This window comes from Vanessa atalanta, chromosome 18, assembly GCF_905147765.1.
Source record: "Vanessa atalanta chromosome 18, ilVanAtal1.2, whole genome shotgun sequence".
NCBI classification, from domain to species: domain Eukaryota; kingdom Metazoa; phylum Arthropoda; class Insecta; order Lepidoptera; family Nymphalidae; genus Vanessa; species Vanessa atalanta.
Window position 1 is genome coordinate 10,500,442 of NC_061888.1, and position 21,318 is coordinate 10,521,759.

General features: G+C 31.8%; 1 protein-coding gene across 2 annotated transcripts; it reads right to left on the bottom strand.

Annotated features, from left to right (window-relative positions):
* Nucleotides 1–12,360: 12,360 nt before the first annotated feature.
* Nucleotides 12,361–15,843, bottom strand: LOC125070915 (inward rectifier potassium channel 4-like). 2 transcript variants are annotated; one of them, XM_047680930.1, is made up of 4 exons: nt 15,752–15,843; nt 14,964–15,118; nt 14,515–14,631; nt 12,361–13,470 (listed from the first exon to the last, which is right to left on the bottom strand). In XM_047680930.1, exons 3-4 carry the CDS (start codon nt 14,627–14,629, stop codon nt 12,422–12,424), a joined length of 1,164 nt encoding a protein of 387 aa, XP_047536886.1. In that variant the 5' UTR covers nt 14,630–14,631; nt 14,964–15,118; nt 15,752–15,843; the 3' UTR covers nt 12,361–12,421. The 2 variants fall into 2 exon arrangements, with proteins under 2 accessions (XP_047536886.1, XP_047536885.1); XM_047680929.1 differs by lacking the exon at nt 15,752–15,843 and adding an exon at nt 15,557–15,604.
* Nucleotides 15,844–21,318: the final 5,475 nt, after the last annotated feature.

Consider the following 21,318-nt stretch of genomic DNA (forward strand, 5'->3'; position numbering starts at 1 on the left):
TTTTTATGAAGCAAATAGGTCACCTGATGGTAAGTGGTCACTACCGCCCATAGACAATGGCGCTGTAAGAAATATTAACCATTCCTTACAACACCAATGCGCCACCAACCTCGGGAACTAAGATACGTCCCTTGTGCCTGTAGTTACACTGGCTCACTCACCCTTCAAACCGACACACAACAACACTGAGTACTGCTGTTTGGCGGTAGAATATCTGATGAGTGGGTGGTACCTACTCAGACGGGCTTGCACAAAGCTACCAAGAAAGTGCATTACTACGCTACGGTTCGAATTATTTCTGGTCTTATCAGATTTGCTGTCCCGTCAGATCATGAGTGTAAGAGAATATAATGTGATATGATATGATGATAGGTATATCAATTGTTTATACCATTTATAATCTATAAATGGTATAAACAATTGATATACCTATCATCATTAGTTGTCGACCGCGGCTTCGATCATGTTTAAGAGATTAGTCGTCTGGTGCTATGCATGGAAAAACAGCCTATGTCCTTTCAGCAAATTATATTTAGTCGTTACGCTGATAAAGAGCGAAACACACAATGAGACAAAGTTACTTTTACATTTCAACTCCATATGCCGTTCTAGATCGCTGTCAATACATTAGCTTCAGTTTTACGAGTCGCAACGAGCAGGTGACCAACGGACTTATCCATTGGAAAAATACATCATCGCTTAAATACTTTTCAGTACTTTAATATATTGAACTACATAATCTTTTATATATTTTTTAAATCTTAACCAATATTTGCTCGCTTGGTGTAAACCATGCTTTGTTCAATGGTTACGTTCGATTTCAGTATTTACTGTATTTGAATATTTAAATTGTATAAAGAATGGAATTTATTTTTGTTTACTATTTGGGAAACACAATTATAATAAATCTATCAAAAAAAATATATATATATAAAAATAGGAATGATGTTTTAATAATAAAAGCGTTCTAAAGGTATTTTAATTCAAATAGTTTTACGTATAATATAAAATTTTCAAGTGTAAAAAAAATTATCTTCTTATATCGAGTAATTTGAGCATATAGCCTTTTTGAATTAAGACATAACTGATTATTTTAATTAATAAACGACTACGTCTGCAACTTTGTCAAGGTACTTAATTGAAATTACTCCTGCCTGCGGCTTCGCTTGAGTTTTAGGGTCAGTGGTCAGTGGTTACCCAGTCAATATCTTTATTAATTAAAGCGTATGTGCTATTCTGATGTATAGGTATATTATTGTAACGTTTCATTAAAATCCATACATCCATACATTTAAACTTTCGTCTTTATGATATTAGTAAGGATTATTGAAGAAGACATACAGTCATCATAAAATAAATAATTAAAACATTTCAAGTACTCAAAAACCATTTAAGTCTCGACATAATATGACAAAAACTGAAACAGAAGCAAGTGTGGACCAAAAATTATAGTATAATTAAGCAACTCTAGGGTTTTACATAAATACTAAAACAGAATAAAATTAAAATAAATGTACTTAAAGAATAATTCACTGCCAGTGAATTACTAACACGAAAACGCTACTGTAACTTTTTATTTCTGCAATAACATCCACAGGGGACATAACATCTTAGTTCCCAAAGTTGGTCCCAATGGCCAATCTGACCACTTTCCATCAGATCGCCCATTTGCTCGTCTGCTTACCTATAATATAAAAAATAAGCAAAAACAAATCAATATCATCGAAAACTTGATTGTAAGACAAGCAAAAACGGTCCATCCCGTCCTAATAGCATCTCTCTAAGCCTTGACCTTACAGGTCAAAACAGAATGGTCAGGTAGCTAGAACCTTACCCGTAGGTAAGGAGGGTCACCTCGATGACCATACCCAGCCTGACCTGGACCGAGTAACAAGGACGGTACGGGAAACTATTGCGCGCATAGTTAATCCTCATTTGGGCTGATTAAACATATTATAATAAAAAGCAGAAGGAATATTTATTATTGAAATATCTTCAGCTTCAAATGATTCCTAGCGTTTGAAATTCGAATTAAAAATTGGCTTTGATACGAATGTCTATTGGTCAGTGACAGCTGATGACGCAATAGTCGACCAATGAGAGTGCAGAATGAAATCAAATTAATTAATTTAATTTTTTTGTTTATATTATATAAAATTTTAATAAGATATAATGATTTCGAATTTATATAAGTTTCACTAGATATAATATGCAACTTAGTATCTGGAATTGGGTCAAAAGCGTTGAATTGTCTACAGAAATTAAATTAACGTTATTTATAGTTACAAAATACATGCCTACAATAAAATTATACATAAATCATTAGTTTAGTTAGTTAAGAGATAAAAGGTCGGCGATGTTTTAAGGGGTTTTTATTGTCATATTTGTATCTCCAAAGACATGTTGTCTGTTTATGGTGTAACTTTAATTTATATTTGTGTACCTGCATATTACCAGGCAGCATCGCTATTTAAATTTGTTTTAAGTCTTATTGACATTCTGGATTCCTTAGCCGGTCTGGATGGTATTCGGCTTATATGTTTATTATCAGATTATTTCTACTCCATTTGAGATTGTAGTCCAGAATCTCCTTGGTTTGTGCCAGTGTTTCCGACGTGTCTTCGCTGTCGTCGGTATAATATACGAATATTTTCATACGACACGTTTAAACGGTCACAAAGTACATCAATGAAGTCATGAATTATAACATTGCTAACTAAATCAATAGCAATCGAACTTCGACTTAGCTCGTTACAAAACGATCTCCAAATCCTCCATTGAATGTAACTGACATTATTCTCCGCAGTACCTCCGCTATGCCCATTAGCGAATAGTTCGCTTTAATTGTCAAAATAGTTATGATATATTATGACTTCGCAATCTAATAACAATACGAAACGATTCCAAATATTTGTTATTGAATTGAAACCTAAGGGTATAAATCGAAGTCATTCTCCTGCCCTTATCTCAATTTTACTTGGGGTCGGCGCAGCATGTCTTCTTTTTCCATACTTCTCTGACGTCTCTACGGACGTCTCTACGGACGTCATCTCACAAGTAACATTCTTTCTAACCATATCGTCTTTCACACAATCCTACCATCGTTTTTTGGGTCGTCCCCTACCTCTATATCCATCCGCATCCATTCTCAAATATAAATCGAAGTATACCGCATAAATATATATTAAGACGTTTTCAACACTAGTTTTTTTTTTTTTTATTTAACATAGGCAGGCTGTCAAATGGGCCACGTGATTGTAAGCTGTCATTATCTGCCATAGTAATTGACGAAGTTATGTAATGTTACATTTTATATCTTACTCACTCTACAAAAAACTGGGTAGGTTCTCACATAATTTTTGGATGTGTAACAGAGACAGATAATAGTTTACAGTTTCTATTAAGAGTATTGATTTGATTTTCTATTCAATAATTACGTGTTCATTGTATTTTCAAATTTACAGTAACAATAAAATATTAGATAAAATATATCTCTTCAAATATAATATTTAACACAATGTTATTTTCCCTAAGAAAACTTTACTCGAAATCACTTTGAAAGTTTTAGTTGGTAATGTTTGTATTTGGTATGTTTGTAAAGAAAATAGCGGATTATTTCGTATAGATATTTAATATTTACAAGCATTCACGCGTTAAACTTAAATGTTGTTAATTTACAAATTTCTTGTTTTGTTACAAGTTGTGATTGGACATTAGGAAACGAAGGAGTATACATATTTTGAGCTACTTAAAACTGAACTATATAAATAAATGATAACTCAGCTGATGACCAATAGCTGAGTTAACATTTAACACAAAGATCAAATAACAATGTTATGTTTAAATCCAATCAATTATAGTTAACCAAAAACATTTATTATATTGACAAGAAATTTGAGTTATGGACTATGTTCTCTTTAATGAACACCAAGCTTACCATATCTTGGAAAATTTAAATATTATCAACTTCATTGACATATACGTAAACCTATAGTATAATCCTTAAATAAAGGTAAATGTAAAAATATTTCTGCTATTAATAATTATGAAATATATTAAAAATTCGAGTATTATAATATTTACGTATTGATGCATATTTTTGTATTATACTTGGGCTTTGTGCAAGCCCATCTGGGTAGGTACCACCCACTTGCACCACACGATTTCTGTGACCCACGTGAGCCCATATAATTATAGACACATAACTTCGAAACAAGGACGGTGATGTGAGGTATGATTAATTTTTATTACGGTACTTATATCTATGGGCAGTGGTTACAATGGTCCATCAGGTGGTCCGTTGACTGGTCTAACCTATATATAATGTATGTATGTAACCTGAATTAAAATTCTAAACATATTATTATTATTACTATTGCTATTGACTTCGGTTTGGTTGTGATTCCTGGCCCAACGAATAAGTTGCCATTGAACGTTCTTTGGGAATACATTTGTTTAGTACAATTACTTGTACAGAGTATTTTTACAATTAATTGCTTATTTATAGCCAGATAAACTGACCCATCTGGATCAAATATGGTAACTGGCACAGCAAAATATATAAGTCAACATCAATGACCAACCATCTAAAGTTACCTTTACAGCTCATTCACCATTCAACCTGAAACTCAGTGTTATAGTCTTGTAGTTGTAGTGTGATAAATGATGGTGACGATGACATACCTCCAGATAGCCCTGCATATACCCTTACCAACTATTAAATTGAATTCAAATCGAATCATAAATTGCTTTGGACTAGATATGAGTATTTGTTTAAAAGAGAGTTGAAAGAAGCATCTACATAAACATACGCTAAGAGAGATCCTTCTTAAACACACGCAATAATGAAAACAAGGGGCGATAAAACGCATTAAAGCCCCTGAGTTTAATTATCATGATGGAATTTAAAAAATAAAAGTCTAAGATTTACAAAGCCTAATAATCTCGACAACTTTTTAACGACTTTAAATTTTGTTTTACATTTTTCGCGCAATCCTAAGTAGACTATTTCAGTTCAAAGAGGCAAATTGTTGACTATCAATAGAAATGTTTAACAATCAGTTAAGATGAATTACACTTGAGAATAATGAAACAATTAAATTGAGAATGTAATAACTTATACCACACATCCCGAACTCCTGTTCCATCGTGTTATCGCGACCTCCGAGACGTTGCGAGCCCAAACCGCTTATTTCTACTTAAAACTTATGATGCTATAACATTTTGACTATGTTGTATGAGAGTGGAGCGCTAAAGTACTGCAAGTTTATACACGAAAATTGTGTAAATTAAATGAAATAATTATTCACAGCAAAAGGATATTCGGGAGGAATTATTTTGAGCGGAATTGTAGTTGAACTTTTAAATGAGATTTAATGTTTGAATTGAATATGTGCAGGAAGGTTGTGCTGCAATAAAACATATGGGATCAAAGGTTAATTGGTTCAAAACTCCGAAATCATGCTTTACTTTCTAGTAAATAACTCTTAAAACTTAATTTATCATTTTTGGTTTTTCGTTACAGAAAGAATGAATAGTTTTTTGAAGGAGTTCTGAAATAGATATGAGAACAAACTTTAAGGTCGGTCTTTCACTGGTAGCACTCGCCTGTAATGTAACAATGAAATATTCGATTTTGAACGTTACAATACTGCCTCCTTGATTGAGGAGCATTCGCCAGTAATGTAAAATGTAACAGTTAAGATTCGAGTATTAGATAAATGAGTCACAACTGAGCATTACAATCCGTAATCTGTAATGATAGAATTTGTAACATAACTTAAATGAAAGAGAAAATCGAGGATTATATTGTAAAAACAGCTGATACGACTACAGACATGCTCAAAATAAAATTAAGCTGATGGATTAACATTGGTTTCCTGGGTACGAGGATGGGCCCGCGTGTGGGACGCTACATTTGTTGAAACGTTGGCCCCGTCTCATATCCGGGAAACAATGTTAAGAGCCGGTGCCGCTGCGGAAAAAGAAACAAAAAAATATATCTGAATATTCGTGTCTTATGTCAAATTACTTTTTTTGTCCCATTTGCTGTCGAAACACTTGGCCTTTGTAGTGGTGCAAGAAGCTTCGTCATGTATAACACCTCGACTTATTGCCTCCACTGGTGACAGGAGGGCTGGTTCGTTTTTAGCCCAGAGGATCGGAATTGCGATCAACGGGAAAATGCTGTTAGTATTCTTGCCACCATTCCACGCGGTCAAGATTTTTGCACTTAATGCTATCAATTCTTATCTTAATAAATAAAATTGAATATAATGTCTAATATCTTACTGACATTTCACGACTGTGTTCTACGCGGAGAATTTATAGTTTGTTTAAACGTTTCTAATGTTTAATCACCTTTTACTATTAAGATGTTATATCTATTATGTCTATAATAAAAATTGACCAGAATACATCACTGCACATTATTGCTGTTCTCAACCGAGAAGTTGATCACTTCAAGCGGTGCCATCATAAAATAAACCATCAACACATTTATAAGACCCTTCATTTAATATACTAAATAAAATTGTCAATGTTAAAAAAAAATGTGATTCATTTGTTAATTTGTTCACCAACAAAATAATTCTGATTCATACAATTGAATATCGATATGTTAAACAATGACAGTTCACACAATCGAATTCCTTATTATTACGAATCTTTTTATAAGTGACTTCGCTTTGTGACAAACGTAATTTGTTATTGTAATTTCATGTTATAGAATATTTAAATTAAATCAATTAACATTGTAAATTGAAATGAAAATTGGATACGTGGATAATTAGGTATTGTTGAACTATCCTCGCTACGGTGCTATTCATTAAAAATTAATATGCTTTTAACAATTAACAGTTAATTGATAAAGTGTATTCAATATATAATAGCTAGCCTATAATATATATCGAATATAAATTTATTTTATTACACGTACTTTTTAGGTTTATACGAATGTTGAAGACGAAAAGATTTTTTTTAGAAAGCGTTTTGATCAAAGCGAACGTTTAAACCAACTACGTTGCAGTAGTAGGAGGCTAATGACTTAGTGGTAGGGCTTTGTGCCCGTCTGGGTCGGTACCACCCTGTCACAAAACATTCAACCATCAAACAACAATATTTAGCATTGTCGTGTTCTGGATTGAAGTATGAGAAAGGTGTAATTATAGGTACAAGGGACATAACATCTTAGTTTCCAAAGATGGTGCTCATTGGCGATGTAAGGAATGGTTATATCTTACAGACCCAATGCCTATAGGTAGAGGTGATCGAAATTGAGGGGGGATGAGGAAGCCCTAGCTATAACAGCTATACAATTGATTAAAAGCCGACCAATTTTCTATCTGTACTTAATATACGACTACGTTAGTTTAAGAAAAATATTGTAATAGATGTTGAATCGTAAAACAATCACTCACAAATTATTATTTCCAACATTTCATTACTTAGAGCGGACAAAGGATCTTTTCCCGGTTAAGCCAGGAAATGTACACTTGGGAAGAAAATATCTCGTCGCCCAGTGTTAACAGCTTATATGTTTTACCGATTGTATGGAGACAAAACTGTGGATATGGTTAATAAATTTTATATTATTAAAAAAAAAAACAAAACAAATTTGAATTTAGAATCTTATAGGTACTTTTATAAGAATACTTTTCGAGGTTTTGTTGGTCGAATCGTGCGGACTATTTTATACAAAATAAAAATAGTAACAACGTCGCGACGCAAGCGGAGTTTTGCAGCATTTTGTTTTAAGTAAACTTCATTATTTAATATCATATTTGGGGCAAACTGCGTGTAATTTATTGATGTAACTGCATTCTTTTTCTTATTTTGTAGCGTAGTTATAGCACATGAAAATTAAGAAGTCGTTTTTAATTATTAAAAAGTTCATTAGGAGTGTGTTATGGATTTGGTATGGTATTTGGACAGAATAAATGCATCATTATCATCATTATCCTTGTTATTATTATACCCGCTTTATTTAATGATAATTAACATTAAATAAAGCGGGTATATTTTATTCAACACTGATTATAATCTGTGTTGAATAAAAATCCTGCGACAAACTGTGAGGTAGATATATATCTACCAAGACTAAATGGAATCACACGAACAAACATAATAAATAAATCAATTATTGATTTATTAACAATATGATTAAATTATTGATTTTTCATCTATACTATTATGGGGGTAAAATTTGTTTGTATGTATGTACTTGTTTGTATGTATTACATGACAGTATAATAAATTATATAATAGCAATAATTATATATACCTTTTTCATTACTGATAGGTAGCACCCGTATAAATCTGGGTCGAGTCGCTAGAGAATATATATTTTTAAATTTAGAGTTTAATATATTATATCGGGTAATATCTCGCTTTGGAGTTAGCAACCCTGTCATCTTAGTCTCGTAATGGACATTACAGAACCGTTCTTTCAATTTTAATTTCTAATGCTTAGAAGGACGTGATGTGAACCGAGGTACAGTCACGTACGATATTACTAGCGTGATTCATCCCTGCCCTAATTTCCAGAATGTACGTAGACGCACATAAATTTATCTTAAAAAATATTTTCACCTGAATTCGTACTTTATATAATCGACTCAAGGATTAGAATTGAATGTATTGGATTAATAACTGTACTTGCGGGATAACTGTAATAAAGTCGTTATACCGTTTGAATTGTTATGTTTAATATGTCGTTTGCTGTTTTTATTGTTACTCGTATAAGTTTATATGTGAAGGAAAGTTATTATAATCAAAATTTAAATTAACGTTAGTCTCACTTTGAGCATTAAATTGTTTTTGTTGACGAAATATTTACCTTTGGTCTCGTATAGATTTAATTTGTCATAAAAATATTGCATGCACCGACGTTATTTTCTTTGTGGTTGAAACGTTGAATAAATATTTCTTTCGTATAACAATATTTTCCTTAGTCGCAAAAGAGGACGTTTCCTTCACAAAGAGGGCTGCTTGCTCTAAATGAAACTAAATATAAGAAATGTGCAATTTTGTGAACGTTTTCAACTTTTCTCTTATCCTAGTTTAATCAGGAATCGAAGACAGCGCCATGTTTGGTACAGTCACGTACAATATTGCTTCTGCGAGCTCGTCCGATCTACCTGCCACTGTCGGCAGGAATTAAAAAGCGCTTACAAATATCAAAAATTATTTTTCGCTTTTCTATTCGAGTGTAAGCAAACTGAATAAAAATTTACGTTAAGTTTTAATTTTTTAAATAATAAATATTAAACAATAACATGACAAAATTTCTTTAAATATAAATTAGTTATAGTCAACAAAACTCTTCTTAAATTCATTAAATATTTATACGTTTGGAGATTAACGCCGTTACCAATAAAAGCTTAGAGAGAGGGTATTTTCTTTAATATTGCTGTCTTTTTCCTTCTAATGTCAAATCGATGATCACAGAAAGAGAGATATTAATATAGTAAACAAAAGCAAAACAACGTTGATAAGTAAGGCCGTAAATAATTAAAGTATTTTAGCAAAGTTTTAATAATAAAATAGCAGCAACCGCGGTTAATTTGCTAGCATTTATTAAAGACTTCCGTTGTCTATGAAATTAAAAGGGGACTTTATCGAAACAAACCTCTTTCTAACAAAAATAGTTTTGCAATTTTTTTATATGAAGTATTTATTGCCGACGTTGTTATATATACATATATTAATAATCAAATTGAGAAACTAATACTTTTTTGAAGTCCGTTGGAAAAATTATTAATAGTTATAATAATATTATAACATTGTTCCATTTTTTTATGATATCGGTAGGCGGACGAAATGGGCCACCTGATGGTAAGTGGTCACCACCGCCCATAGCCAATGGCGTTGTAGGAAATATTACCTTAGGAACCAAGATGTTACGTCCCTTGTGCCAGTAGTTAAACTGGCTCAATCACCCTTTAAACCGAAACACAACAATACTGCATACTGCTGTTTGGCGGTAGAATATCTGATTGGGTAGTACCTACCCAGACGGGCTTACACAAAGCCCTTCCACCAAGTAAAAATACGAATTCATAAATTTAAATGTATATTTTAAAATGATATTTTTACTTCGCATTATTTTGTTGAAATAAAAATATCCAGCGCCTGATTTAAAAATATAGCTTATGCGTTGTTACATAAATTAATTATATAAAACATGAAGGCATTTGGCTTATCACCGTTTATAAGTCCTGTTAAGGCTTACTTAGCATAAAAGAAAAACATACTTTATACGATCACTCAAAGTCTATACTGGCATTGTATATGATTTTAAATAATGAAACAAAAAACACTTTATTACGTAAGTCTGAGAGCCGAGATGGCCCAGTGGTTAGAACGCGTGCATCTTAACCGATGATTTCGGGTTCAAACCCAGGCAGGCACCACTGAAATTTCATGTGCTTAATTTGTGTTTATAATTCATTTCGTGCTCGGCGGTGAAGGAAAACATCGTGAGGAAACCTGCATGTGTCTAATTTCAACGAAATTCAGCCACATGTGTATTCCGCCAACCCGCATTGGAGCAGCGTGGTGGAATATGCTCCAAACCTTTTCCTCAAAGTGAGAGGAGGCCTTTATCCCAGCAGTGGGACATTTACGGGCTGCTAATAAAAATGTAAAACGTAAGTCTTTAATGAGAAAATTTTGGATAGATATTTTAAGATAATTTTAAAGATAGAAAAGACATAAAACCTTTTCACCGACCATATAATATAACGATATAATTGATTAACTTTATAAATCCAAGATTTATATATTATGTAATCGTATACAGAATGATATGCTTTGTTGAATGTTTTCATTGGTTAATGTAAAATAATCTCCGAGATTTTATTACAGATTCGAATATTCTGTCCCAGATAATGTATTGTCTAACAAATTCGAAAACTTGGTGTTGATTTTAGTGCTAATTTCCATTGAATAACGTTCTATTTAAAATTAGAAATTAATATCATGCTTCTACTGTATGAATATGTCTGTGAATATTTCCATCTACTTAAGCAGTTTCAATTAATTTAAAACAAACGAACCCAAACAAGCGTATCGGATTCGTAACCTCATCATGTTCGAACGTGATACTTTAGCTCGATTTCAACCTAGTTCTGATTCCAACAATTAATTCTGAAACCTAGTCAAAACTTTTGCTAATTAATTGGGGAAGCTTTATCTTCAGCCTCGTTATAAGTTCTTCAAATCGTAGCCGGAAAACTTAACAGCTTAGTCATTTTTATACGTGATGAATACGACACGATATATTTTAAGTTTTGCGACGAAAGAGGTACGAATGATACTGTCGATACAGTATATGGAAACGAATAATTATTCATTGAGTTATTTAAAGCATTCTTGTGAATACAGTGACTCAACAATGCCTGCATTGGAGGAAATATAAATAAAGTTTAACGCACAAATAGCACTCAGATAAACAATCTCAAGAAAATTATAAAATAAAAATATAAATGATTGTAAGATAAATAATATCATTTGTTGTCGATCAAAAATAAATCTTGAATTTTCAGAGCGAAAAAGTTCCTTTAAATTGAATTATTATTTCATGGCTTCTGTGTGGGATTGCCAGTATAAAATAGAGACCTTATCATAGTTGAGAGCTGGTTCTGAGTATTATTAAGTCTATCTATCAATATTTATACGCCACAATCATTTAATTAAAATTAATCAATTGAAGACAAAAAATTACCAACTTACAATAATAACGATAATAATATAAATTTAAAATAAAATCTTAAATGAATCGTCCAGAATAAACAAAATAGGTTATATCATAAATTACAGGTGACATAAATTAAAAAAAAAATACTTATATATATAGTTCATCCAAAGTAAGGCAGGTCTTGAAGTAATAAATGAAATCGTTGACAGTGAACAGGCGCGTAAAATAATACACTGTAATGAATATAATATCTTTACTTTTAGTGTTGCAGTATTTATACTTCTTCGAGAGGGCTTTTCGATATCATCATTAAAATATAAAATACGTTTTATTTTATATTCAAATATGTACAAATTCAATGAAATAAATTGTATATGTGAGATTATATAAGCAACACACTTTTTCAGATACGTATATTGTAATCAACGTATATTCAATGAAAAACAAAAACTCTACACTAGTAATACTTTATTGATATTAGTAATGCTTAATTTTCTGTTTTGTATTTAAATATAATAATAAATATCGTTATTGTTGGTTAAAAAAAGTCGCTAGTAACTTAGTATGGGTGACAGAAATCTCTTTCTATGGAAAAAAAGTTTCACTAAAATTAACCTTGAAATTGTATTATCTAACCGTAATATTGAATTACTTTGGCTCATTCAAATGATAATAATAAATGCAGATAATATTATTAAATTAATAATTATTTAATTTAATAAATTAATATTCAGAATAAGCTTCATTTGGAAACATTAACAAAATATTATCATATTCGCTTGGTGAACAGAGAGGTGTATCGACTTGCTGAACTTCAGATAGCTTGGAAAAATCCACATCATACAGCATTTTGTCCAAATTGTAACCAACCATTGGAACAAACCTGTGCCCCCAAAGAATATCGTATTCAGTGAAACTCGACCTAGCCTGAATAGGTTGGCCAGTCGACTCAATTATACCTTCAAATAGAACAAGAATTTCTAATTTAGTGCACAAAAGATCAGCCGCTGATAATCCATAGAAAGGGCTGCTTTCATCAACTACGTGAACCACTGTTACCGGCCAAAGGAAAAATGTTGATTCGCATTCATCAATATCCAATTTTAATTCAATTTGTTCTGAGTCGTCCAGTACATTATAATCTGAGTTAAATCTTAAAACGTAGGCCTTTGGTTCTATATAGAGTATTCTAGATTTTCTCATATCACCAACTCGAAATATGAGACAAAATTTTTCATTCCTCACATTTATAACTACATGTTTGCTAAAGAGAATCGTTTGTGTTCTCGCCCGTGGTCGAGTTAATTTAGCGAAAAGGATTCCAACCATTATAGCTTGGAATATAGAGCTCACAATGCATTGCAGGCACATTGCAATAATTGTTTCTGGACATTCAAGTGTGATAGCTCTTCGACCGTAAGCGACTGTTGTGTGCACTTCGACACTGAACAAGAACGCAGATGTGAATCCGTAAATATTTTTGATGCAAGGCGTGAATCCTGTGATGTTTTGATATGGAGGTAAATGGTCATCCTTAAAGTCATCGTGGTTCAAGGAGATCGCCCAGTAAATGAAACCAAAGAATAGCCAAATACAGGTGAATGCTGTGAAGAAATTCATAAGCGTCCATCTCCATCTTGTCTCAACCAACAAAATAAAGTAATTCGTGAACAATTTCAATGCCTTCGTTGGTGTTCTATAAATATTGAATTCGCCATTTTTAAACACGGCTCGTAAGTATTTTCTTCTTATTGCTTTCGGATTCGACGTTCCTGTAAATAAGGAAAGAGATATGTTTTAATATTATATTAATGCATATTGATTAAATTTGACTGAGAAAGTCTATACAGCAGTCCCTACGACCACGACACGGTGGCGTAAGGCTTAATGCGAATAAAAATGCATAGAAGATCTAGTATTACATGTAGGCGATTATTGGTAACATAGAGATATTAAAAATTTACCTATAAATACATATATTTAGATTCAATTCATGATGTAATATAATATATTATAATAGTAAAAGATTGCTACTTGGTACAAGCTATCCATCATATATTCTTACACCAAATAGCAATTTAGCATTGTTGTGTTTCGGGTTGAACGGTGAGTAAACCAGTGTAATCGTAGGCATAAAGACATAGCACCTCAGTTTTCAAGGTTGGTGGTGCATTCGTTATATAAGAAATGGTTGCACACGGTACCAATATCTATGGACAATGGAAGACCGTTTACCATTAGGTGCCCCAATTGACCTTCAGCCTAGCTATGCCTTAAAAAACTCCACATCTAAGCCTTATCCCACTACTGGGATAAGGTTCCTCTAATATTAAAAAGCTTATCCGATCGCAGGTTTCGAGCTTATCCCATCAAGCTGCTCAAATGAGTATTCATGGGTTTAATATGACATCATATCATCCGACACTTGTAAGATTTCTCACGAACATTTCTTTACTTTACCCCGTATAGAATATATATTGTAAACACCAATTATGTTTTCCCTTTTATCGACTTAAAGTTGAAAAGTTTCCAGCAAATCTTGCCTGGCGACGATACAAAACAAAACTAAAGTACTTTTTAGGCTCAGTAATTTAGGTCGTGCGTTGATACTCAAGGTAAAAGATTTTATAGAAAAAGATTATGCTATAAAATGTTTTACATTTTAGTTTATACTTGTCGATCAATAAATATCAATTAAATATATTAGTATTAAAAAAGAAAAAGTAAAACTTTCCTTCTTTATTATTTCCCAAGCAAGATTAGAAAGCTTTAATAGTTATGTAATCAATTTAGTCAGACAATTAGATATTGCTTACTGTTGCAGGGGTGATATACGCCAGGTTGCACTAAAGATGTTGCAGAACTATAGTCGTCTGCTTCTTGATGCAATCCGGAGCAAAGGTAGGACCATTGCTTTCTATCTTCATTCATATCTAAAGTAAGAAATTGAGCACACTAAAATATTTGAAAAAAGAATGTATTTTGTTTCAATTATGTCGCAAATTAAACAAAAGAGATAAATTAAATGGTTTCAATGCTAATTAATCAATTACAATTAAAAGCAATTCGAGCTATTTGTTCTCTGAATACTGAAATGAAATGTTAATGAAATGAAAATAAATTAAATAATGGAAATTAATAAATTCGATTTTCAAATGATAAAAAATATTTTCGAATTGCAATCACGATGTTACTAACGAATCTTTTTAAAAAACGAACATGAAACAATTAATAATTAAAAATGAATAAGTGAAAAAAGGTTTACCTTTTTAATCCAGAATAAAATGATGCAAAAATCATTTGATAGCCGAGTGCTTCATATGAGAGAGCAATGTTACATCCATTATGTACAGCTCAATCTTGCTATGGAATAAATCTACTCAATAACATTACCAAGGCAATGTATTTAAAGTCATAATTCTGCAAATAAGATAAGATAAATCAGTTTTTTGACGTCATTTCAAAATAAAATTAATTTTAACAAAAATATTTGTAGGTTCTAATAATTGCTTTACTAATTTTATATTGACAGTGGTATTTATAATGAAATTCTGACTGGAATTAAGTTATTTTCCAAGTAGCAATCTAGAGTTAAGACGTTTCAGGTATAAGGAGTCCCGTGCTTTGGAAAACACGTATAGTCTGAGATTAGCAAATGTTCCCTTTCCGTTGTATAACAAGCTATTTTGATGATGATATTAATTTGAATTTCGAACAGTATTTTTATTAATTCAAATACAAAAAAACATAAATCCTTAAAACAAAACATAGGTTGATCTATACAATGGCGTATTATTAAAATTCGAAGTAGATATCAATAAATCTTTATATATATATGTATGTATAAATACTACTCACTGATTGATCACGAAATCTCAGAAACTATAACACCTACAAACTTGAAATATGGCAGATAGGTTCCTTATAGGATGTAAACATCCACTGAACGAGATTTTAAGAAACTCCACCCCTAAGGGGGTAAAACGGGGTTTGAAAGTTTGTGTTTTATAAATTTTTGACCGCAGTTTCAGCTAGTATAAAAACGAGTCTTACCTTATGTCGTCGAATATTTTCGTATCAAAAATTATTTTATATTTAAAAATTATTCAATGATATCCTTCGCCAAACGAAATCAAGACATAAATGAACTGTAACGAAACGTATGCGGTAATTTTACTAGCCTTAGCATAATTACTTATCTTATCTATGAACAGTAATAGTTACTGTTATAGAATTTAACTGTGATCGCGTTGAACCGTAACGTAATAGTCTCCTTATTTCTATTTTAAAATATTAACGCGGCAATGCATTTAAATTTACAAACGTCTGTGACATATACGAATATCTAATTTTTTTTATTTTTCGAAAACTCACGTGCTCGTAATTATATGCAAATTATTTTGGAATATTTAGAAGATATAATTTAATTTTAAATATAATATAATATTTATAACTTTTATTACGTAAAGATTTTCATAGACTTATAAAATAAACTCATTATGACAATCAAATAATTTGTTGAAACTATCTATGTATAATACATATCTGATTATCTCTATATAGTTAATGTAGTGTAGTATATTTAAAACAAACTAATTTTAAATTAAATTCCACTTCGTGTTGAATTAAAACAAAAATTTAGACGAAATTACATCTTAAACGAATTCTAAGTGTTCAAGTATGCTATGCACAAAAAATTTGCAAATTTATCTTAATTATCAACAAAGCTATTTCTAAAAATAAATTCCTCTGGAGGCTGTCAAGAGCCTAAGATAAAATAATCTGGTAGCAAGAAATGGCATCGTGCGACGTTAAGGTTTGGTTGCATTGTTTTAAGCCGTCAATTTTCAACTAATGCGGAATGTACCACCTTAACTCATGTTAAAATTAAATTTTAAGAATTTATTTATAACGTTATTATAATAAGGAACTTAATGTATTTTATATGTTAGTGGGTATCCTCAAAGGACTAGTCAACTGTGCAGAAAATATTTTAGGGCTTAAGAATACATATGTACTCTCTATTTCATTCTCATAGTCGATTTAACAGCAATCTGAAAAAAAAAAACAGATCACGCGCAAGAGTAATATGCTCTCCTAGACTCAAGTCACTCGCATCCCGGGTTGCTACTGGAAACTTCTTCAAAATACTCAATATATTCTTAAGCTGACTATATTGTATATTGTTAATTTCGTGCATATTCGAATTTAAATTTATACTATGGTACGAGCATTTCCAGATCCTGTAAAAGCAAGCAGGCTCCGTTTATAATCAAAATCAAAATGTACTCTATAGATGTGGGATTTACAATCGTTAATTTTAAAAATGAATATTAACCACAGATTTATACTGCACTGTTCTACCCAGAAAAACCGACATATTCCACAAAAATAATTATCATTCTATTTATAATTTAAATCTGACCTATATGGGAAAACGTATTAGTACCATACAATCAAATACATATTTGCTTTAATTGTGCTATTTATGACTTACTAAACTATTAATAGTCACGATCCATTTTTATTTTTTTGACGGATTTTGATAATGGAAACGAACGATGTAAGATAAGGTTTTATTCCACTGTTGATACGGATTCGTATAATAAGCTGACTTGTGTTTATATAGCTTTTACATTACATTGTAAGAGTTGAATACATAAAGAATGATGTATTATTATATACTGTATCGTTTTTAATTAGCTCTAGAATAATGTTATATTTAGGGTCAAGGAACCAGTGCAAATACTGATTCAATCTATACTAATATTATACATGCGAAAATAACTATACCTGTTACGCTTAAGCCGCTAAAATAATTTATATGAAATTTAGTATAGAGATAGTTTTACCCTTGGGGAAGGACATAAAGGCTACTTTTTTGTCCCACGAGGGGGTGAAATGGATGGCGCCGATTTGTGTGCTCTAGATAGAGTATTATTATTATTAAGTATTAACTAAAGCTGTGGATGCTAATTTCAATAAATTTTATTAATTTCCAAGTATTAGTATTTAAGTAGCCTAGCCTATCCTAAGTAGTATTTAAGTACCTCAGCCTTTCTAGTAGAGATTAATCATAATGTTTGATGTTTTGAATTATACTGCCAGGCCTGATTTATAAGATGTCATCAAACCTGAACGTACATCAGTAGAGAAGCTTATAATTTTCATGACTTTAGCTAAAGAAAAATGCATCAATAACTATGAAAGATATAATATGACTATATATAATATCTATATATTAGATATATTATGACTTTCAAATAAAACAACCCAATTGGCCATAAGCAGTTTCGATGACAAAAATATAGGCTCTCAGTGGATCATTATGCTATCTAGATATTCACGATGGCGGATATTCATAAATAAAAACTATAAATCATAGTTTACAAGGAAAACAAATTAATAAACAATATTCGTCTTAAACTATCAAAAATAAATGATTTACAAAATAAAACATACCACAGTACTTTTATTTTTTAGAAAACTGGTCTCAATACAATAGACATTACATTTTAATTTGTTGTTCTAAATGAAATTAAATAAATTAGTATTAAAATACCATATCAATACGGACCTTTGTTTTTTTCGTATTAATGTTTATATATACAAGAATATGAATATCAAACTTCAATAGTCTACATTTAAAGCGTACAAAGGTAAATGTCTAATCAAATAATATTTTATACTAAAACCTCCGAACGCGTTGCATCTTGTACAAGTTTTATGTTTATTGTTTCAGTCGTTTTGACGGGTCATGAGATGGGTAGACGAATAAAAAATACTGAGAGTATTTTTATTTGTTTCAAATTTAATATTAAGAATAAAATTCTATTCATAATTGAGTAATGCAATAATGCTACGATTATGTGGCCGAGATGGTCCAGTGGTTAGAACGCGTGAATCTTAACCGATGATTTCGGGTTCAAACCCAGGCAGGGACCACTGAAATTTCATGTGCTTAATTTGTGTTTATAATTTATCTCGTGCTCGGCGGTGAAGGAAAACATCGTGAGGAAACCTGCATGTGTCTAATTTCAACGAAATTCTGCCACATGTGTATTCCGCCAACCGGCATTGGAGCAGCGTGGTGGAATATGCTCCAAACCTTCTCCTCAAAGGGAGAGGAGGCCTTTATCCCAGCAGTGGGACATTTACGGGCTGCTAATGCTAATGCTAATGATACGATTATGTGATGTTATGTTACAATATTCAAAGAATCGTCAAAAATTCTAACCTTAACTAAAACTTTTGTAACAATCAACTTTCTGTGATCATGATGAAATTTTAATCAAACGAAGACTTTAGGGCAGCGGGGTCTGTTTATTATTCAGACAAGGCTGAAAATTCATTTCAAGGTTTAGGAATTGCCTCCCTGAACTCCGGAAGTTTGAATAACGTTAATATTTCAACAGAATCAAATATTGAATGGTGACGACTGTGACGTCATTTGTTATTCGTAATTTTACAAATCATTCAAAAAAAAAAAACAAAAGAAGAAAAACCGTTTCTTTATTTGTGTCGTATAATAATAAAAAATAATAATATATCAATTTATTTCAGGCTTAGTTCATATAGTGTTTGTAACAATATATCTTACTATACTATGTTATTTATTACATAGTATAAAACAAAGTCGCTTACCGCTGTCTGTCCCTATGTATGCTTAGATAACGAATCATTACACAACGAATTTTGATGCTGTTTTTTTTAATATATAGATTGATTCAAGAGGAAGGTTTATATGTATAATACATGCACAATGTAATAGAGAAACACTGATAATTTTAGAGGTTTCTAAAGTGATGTCGTAAATAAACACATATTTTGCGCTTACATTGCAAACGCTGGCTGAACCCTACAAGATAGATCAAAATAATGTACTACTAAGTATTGTACACCTTAAAAAGGTATTAAAAAAGTCCGCGATGGTATATGTCTATGTCTTAGGGATGACCCAAAATAATTATTTTCGAGAAAAATGGCTTATTTTTGAAGCAATTTTAAGCAAAACAGCATTAACTCTTATTCAATTAAGTACCTTAAATACATTGTGCATTTAATATAGATTACACCCTTTACAGCATGTAATTTAAAATGTCTAATGACTGATAAACTGTAAACGATGTAAGACATTCAGTAGTATATTAGTATCACCATTGCACCCGTGCGAAGCCGGGGCGGGTCGTTAATAATTTAGACACTGGGGCACAGAGCACGCAGACGTGTGTGTACCCAGGGCCTCAGACAAGGCAGGCAAGGCAGACAGATTTCTCACTAACCCTCTTCAGCATGACTTTAGAGCTATCCCTTATCACTGATGCAAGCCGTTTTTGCATGACCGTGAAAATGTCTTGTCTACGGCGCTTATAGAACACGCGTATGGGAAATTTTCCGATTTAATTCCATTATATTACATACATTAGCAGCCTGTAAATTTCCCACTGCTGGGCTAAGGCCTCTTCTCCCTTGAGAAGAAGGTCTTGGAGCATATTCCACCACGCTGCTCCAATGCGGGTTGGTGGAATACACATGTGGCATAATTTCGTTGAAATTAGACACATGCAGGTTTCCTCACGATGTTTTCCTTCACCGCCGAGCACGAGATGAATTATAAACACAAATTAAAGACATGAAAATTCACAGATGCCTGCCTGGGTTTGCACCCGAAATCATCGGTTAAGATGTACGCATTCTAACCACTGGGCCATCTCAGCTCAATTTAATTACGACCCTTTAAAATTGGTTTAATTATATACTTCGTGTATGGGACCTAAGCTTTGTCATGGTATTTCTTTTATCTTATAATCAATAATTCCTTTCCACATTTAATTACATATTATGCAACTATGTCAATATAATACTTATTATATAATATACTAGCAACACGCCCTGACTTCTCAAGGGTGCAATGCTGATGCAAAATATACTACAGAATGTCTACCATATATACAACGTTCAAGGCATTTTTGTCATTAGACAATACAAACCGCTATCTTTTATATGTATTTATTGATTTGTTTGCAAGATTATTATCGAAGCAAGGAACATACCGTGCTTAAGGAAGGATGTATTGAAATAAGTTGTCCACTATAATATGAGCTTTTATCGTCGAAAAAATGGACAAGAATGATTTTCGATATATATTTAAATTGGAAACTTTACATTTTTTGGTAAATAATTTACTTGGAGTTTTTGAGACGAGGGAGACTTAAAGCAGAGGTAAGAAATCCCACAATTTCATATTCCATTATTTATTCAGAAACGAAGACAGCGAACGGACGTCTCATTTTTGGGTTGAAATTTTTATCTTCATCTATGCAACACGAGATTACCATTAATGTATTTTAATATGTATTCTCTTTCATATTTTTCCTATTCTAGTCTTAGGGCTTGTATAAAAACTCGCAGATTCTGGAATCAAACCCCAGGGTTCAATCTTTCTTCAGTCAAGTTTGCCATTCGTTTATACCTACAATATAATATTGGTACGCGCTATTCGCTAGTCAATAAATTGACTAACGTAGCTGAAGCTATTTGAGAATACCATTATTAAAATATTAATTTCTAGTAACATTTAAAGAGTCTATCACGTGAACTAAGGGGAGATTACTATAACA